Source organism: Anarhichas minor, unplaced genomic scaffold (genome assembly GCF_050575085.1).
Source record: "Anarhichas minor isolate MPS153535 unplaced genomic scaffold, ASM5057508v1 ptg000038l, whole genome shotgun sequence".
In the NCBI taxonomy this organism is placed as follows: Eukaryota; Metazoa; Chordata; class Actinopteri; order Perciformes; family Anarhichadidae; genus Anarhichas; species Anarhichas minor.
Window position 1 is genome coordinate 3,182,501 of NW_027466484.1, and position 5,000 is coordinate 3,187,500.

A 5,000-nucleotide genomic window follows, 5' to 3' on the forward strand; every position below is an offset into this window, starting at 1 on the left:
ACCAGACATCTAAACCAGAACTTTAACCAAACCTCTAAACCAAAACTTTAACCAAACCTCGAAACCAGAACTTTAACCAAACCTCTAAACCAGAACTTTAACCAGACATCTAAACCAGAACTTTAACCAAACCTCTAAATCAGAACTTTAAACCTATAAACCAGAACTTTAAGCAAACCTCTAAACCAGAACTTTAAGCAAACCTCTAAACCAGAACTTTAACCAGACCTCTAAACCAGAACTTTAACCAAACCTCTAAACCAGAACTTTAACCAAACCTCTGAACCAGAACTTTAACCAAACCTCTAAACCAGAACTTTAAACCAAACCTCTAAACCAGAACATTAATCAAACCTCTAAACCAGAACTTTAACCAAACCTCTAAACCAGAACTTTAACCAAACCTCTAAACCAGAACTTTAACCAGACATCTAAACCAGAACTTTAACCAAACCTCTAAATCAGAACTTTAAACCTATAAACCAGAACTTTAAGCAAACCTCTAAACCAGAACTTTAAGCAAACCTCTAAACCAGAACTTTAACCAGACCTCTAAACCAGAACTTTAACCAAACCTCTAAACCAGAACTTTAACCAAACCTCTGAACCAGAACTTTAACCAAACCTCTAAACCAGAACTTTAAACCAAACCTCTAAACCAGAACATTAACCAAACCTCTAAACCAGAACTTTAACCAAACCTCTAAACCAGAACTTTAACCAAACCTCTAAACCAGAACTTTAACCAAACCTCTAAACCAAAACTTTAAGCAAACCTCTAAACCAGAACTTTAACCAAACCTATGAACCAGAACTTTAACCAAACCTCTAAACCAAAACTTTAACCAGACATCTAAACCAGAACTTTAACCAAACCTCTAAACCAGAACTTTAACCAGACATCTAAACCAGATCTTTAACCAAACCTCTAAATCAGAACTTTAAACCTATAAACCAGAACTTTAACCAAACCTCTAAACCACAACTTTAACCAAACCTATAAACCACAACTTTAAGAACACATTTAAACCAAAACTTTAACCAAACCTCAAAACCAAAACTTTAACCAAACCTCTAAACCAGAACTTTAACCAAACCTCTAAACCAAAACTTTAACCAGACATCTAAACCAGAACTTTAACCAAACCTCTAAACCAAAACTTTAACCAAACCTCGAAACCAGAACTTTAACCAAACCTCTAAACCAGAACTTTAACCAGACATCTAAACCAGAACTTTAACCAAACCTCTAAATCAGAACTTTAAACCTATAAACCAGAACTTTAACCAAACCTCTAAACCACAACTTTAAACCAAACCTCTAAACCACAACTTTAAACCAAACCTCTAAACCACAACTTTAACCAAATCCTTAAATCAAAACCACCTCCTCCCTTCCTCCTCCCTCCTCCTCTTTGGTTGACCTTACCTCCTCATGATGAAGGTCCGGGCAGGTTGGTCCCCCCCCTCGTTGACCTTAACTCCTCATGTTAAAGGTCACTGATCAGCTCATTTGGAAATTATTCTGATTAATAAATCGGTTCTTTTGAAGCGGTCTCCTCCGGCCCGGCTGGAAAAGACACATATTGACTCTCTGGGTTTGGTTTCTCTTTTGATGTCTCACTTTAAACTCATAGACATTAAGGGCTTTAATCAGCGAGGAGGAGGAGGAGGGAAGTGAGAGGAGGAGGGAGGAGAAGGCGGAGGTGGAGGGGGTGAGAGAAGGTAGGAGGTAATTGGTTAGAGGAGGTCCTGACTCCTTTCACCTCCTTTTACTTCCTATATATGTTTATACAGTATATATGATAGTAGAGTATTTATATATTATATACTCTCTCACACACGATTGTTTTTAGGGTCACAACATCATTCTTCTTCTAGACTGAGCTCTTTTCATTCCCACAATGCACCTGGAGCCTCTGATGAGCTCGTTATGAAGAGTGTTGTTTGCTAATGAGTCAATTAGTTAATTAATCCTTTATTTAAACAGACTCACTGGGATCAAGATGAAGCAGTAGAACTGCACACACACTTATAATATGACTTAATGATAACACCATCATCATCATCATCATCATCATCATCATCATCATCATCACAGTCATTTAGCAGACACTTTCATCCAAATTCAACATATTCAAGAGAACAACTAGTCACCAGAAGTCATAAGTGCATCTCCTTTAAACAAGCATCTAAGAGCATAAACCAGAGCCAACGTACAGTGCAGAAACAAACAAATGCAATAAGTGCCACAAACTAATACGAATACAATAAGTGCAACAAACTAATATGAATACAACAAGTGCAACAAACTAATATGAATACAATAAGTGCAACAAACTAATAAGTGAAACAAACTAATATGAATACAATAAGTGCAACAAACTAGTATGAATACAATAAGTACAACAAACTAATAAGTGCAACAAACTAGTATGAATACAATAAGTTCAACAAACTAGTATGAATACAATAAGTGCAACAAACTAGTATGAATACAATAAGTACAACAAACTAATAAGTGCAACAAACTAGTATGAATACAATAAGTTCAACAAACTAGCATGAATACAATTAGTGCAACAAACTAGTATGAATACAATAAGTACAACAAACTAATATGAATACAATAAGTGCAACAAACTAGTATGAATACAATAAGTTCAACAAACTAGTATGAATACAATAAGTGCAACAAACTAGTATGAATACAATAAGTGCAACAAACTAATAAGTGAAACAAACTAATATGAATACAATAAGTGCAACAAACTAGTATGAATACAATAAGTTCAACAAACTAGTATGAATACAATAAGTGCAACAAACTAGTATGAATACAATAAGTGCAACAAACTAATAAGTGAAACAAACTAATATGAATACAATAAGTGCAACAAACTAGTATGAATACAATAAGTACAACAAACTAATAAGTGCAACAAACTAATATGAATACAATAAGTTCAACAAACTAGTATGAATACAATAAGTGCAACAAACTAGTATGAATACAATAAGTACAACAAACTAATAAGTGCAACAAACTAGTATGAATACAATAAGTTCAACAAACTAGTATGAATACAATTAGTGCAACAAACTAGTATGAATACAATAAGTACAACAAACTAATATGAATACAATAAGTGCAACAAACTAGTATGAATACAATAAGTTCAACAAACTAGTATGAATACAATAAGTGCAACAAACTAGTATGAATACAATAAGTGCAACAAACTAATAAGTGAAACAAACTAATATGAATACAATAAGTGCAACAAACTAGTATGAATACAATAAGTTCAACAAACTAGTATGAATACAATAAGTGCAACAAACTAGTATGAAAACAATAAGTGCAACAAACTAATAAGTGAAACAAACTAATATGAATACAATAAGTGCAACAAACTAGTATGAATACAATAAGTGCAACAAACTAGTATGAATACAATAAGTACAACAAACTAATATGAATACAATAAGTGCAACAAACTAATATGAATACAATAAGTGCAACAAACTAATATGAACACAATAAGTGCAACAAACTAGTATGAATACAATAAGTGCAACAAACTAGTATGAATACAATAAGTACAACAAACTAATATGAATACAATAAGTGCAACAAACTAAAATGAATACAATAAGTGCAACAAACTAATACGAATACAATAAGTGCAACAAACTAATACGAATACAATAAGTGCAACAAACTAATAAGTGAAACAAACTAATATGAATACAATAAGTGCAACAAACTAATACGAATACAATAAGTTCAACAAACTAGTATGAATACAATAAGTGCAACAAACTAATAAGTGAAACAAACTAGTATGAATACAATAAGTGGTGAGTGGAAGGCTCAGGGTAGTACTTCTTGAAGAGGTGAGTCTTCAGCCTGATGAAAGATGGGCAGCGACTCTGCTGTCCTGACGTCAGTGGGGAGTTCATTCCACCACTGTGGGGCCAGGACAGAAAACAGCCGTGACCGGGTCGATCGGCTGCAGGGACCTCTGAGCGACGGGGCAACCGATTGCCCCAGGGCAGCAGAGTGAAGAGGTCGGGTGGGGGTGTAGGGCTTGACCGTGGCCTGGAGATAGGAAGGAGCTGTTCCTTTCACTGCCCTGTAGGCTAGCACCAGAGTCTTAAACTGGATGCGAGCTCTTACAGGGAGCCAGTGTAGAGAACGGAGAAGGGAAGTTGTGTGGGAGAACTTGGGGCGATTGAACACCAGGCAAGCTGCAGCTTTCTGGACAAGCTCCAGAGGTCTGATGGCCGACGCCGGGGCTCCGGCAAGTAGTGAGTTGCAGTAGTCCAGGCAGGAGATGACAAGAGCCTGGATTAGCACCTGCGCTATCTCATCAGTGAGGAAGGGGCGAATCCTCGTGATGTTGTAGAGCAGGAATCTGCAGGAGCGTGTAACCGATGCAATGTTTGCTGAGAACGACAGCAAACATTGTCCATCATCACCATCATCACCATCATTCATGATTTAAATGAGTTGACTGTCAGAAGGTTAATCTGATTGATGTGTTTTTTTATCCAATCAGACGGAGCTGCTGAGGCTTCAGAGACAAAGAGGCGTGGCTCTGGAGGACCAACGGCGGCTGGACATGGAGCTACAGGTGCTACGAGCCAATCACAGGTCAGCTTCAGACCGGGGTCTGATCCCGGTCAATAAATCCTGTAAACCAGTCTAAAAACCAGACAAAGAATCCTGTAAACCAGTTTAAAAACTGGTCTGGTCTCTGGTAGATCTGGACTGGTCTTTGGTGGATCTGGACTGGTCTTTGGTAGATCTGGACTGGTCTTTAGTGGATCTGGACTGGTCTCTAGTAGATCTGGACTGGTCTTTGGTGGATCTGGACTGGTCTTTGGTGGATCTGGACTGGTCTCTAGTAGATCTGGACTGGTTTTTGGTGGATCTGGACTGGTCTCTAGTAGATCTGGACTGGTTTTTGGTGGATCTGGACCTGTCTCTGGTA

At 37.3% G+C, this 5,000-nt stretch overlaps 1 protein-coding gene across 3 annotated transcripts in view; it reads left to right on the plus strand.

The window, feature by feature from the left end:
* mipol1 (mirror-image polydactyly 1) overlaps nucleotides 1-5,000 on the plus strand; it is a 46,754-nt gene that overhangs the window by 37,155 nt on the left and 4,599 nt on the right. For all 3 annotated transcript variants that reach the window (XM_076107169.1, XM_076107171.1, XM_076107170.1), the window contains one exon: nucleotides 4,566-4,660. In XM_076107169.1, the coding sequence (XP_075963284.1) occupies nucleotides 4,566-4,660 (95 nt within the window). The remainder of the gene's footprint in view (nucleotides 1-4,565; nucleotides 4,661-5,000) is intronic.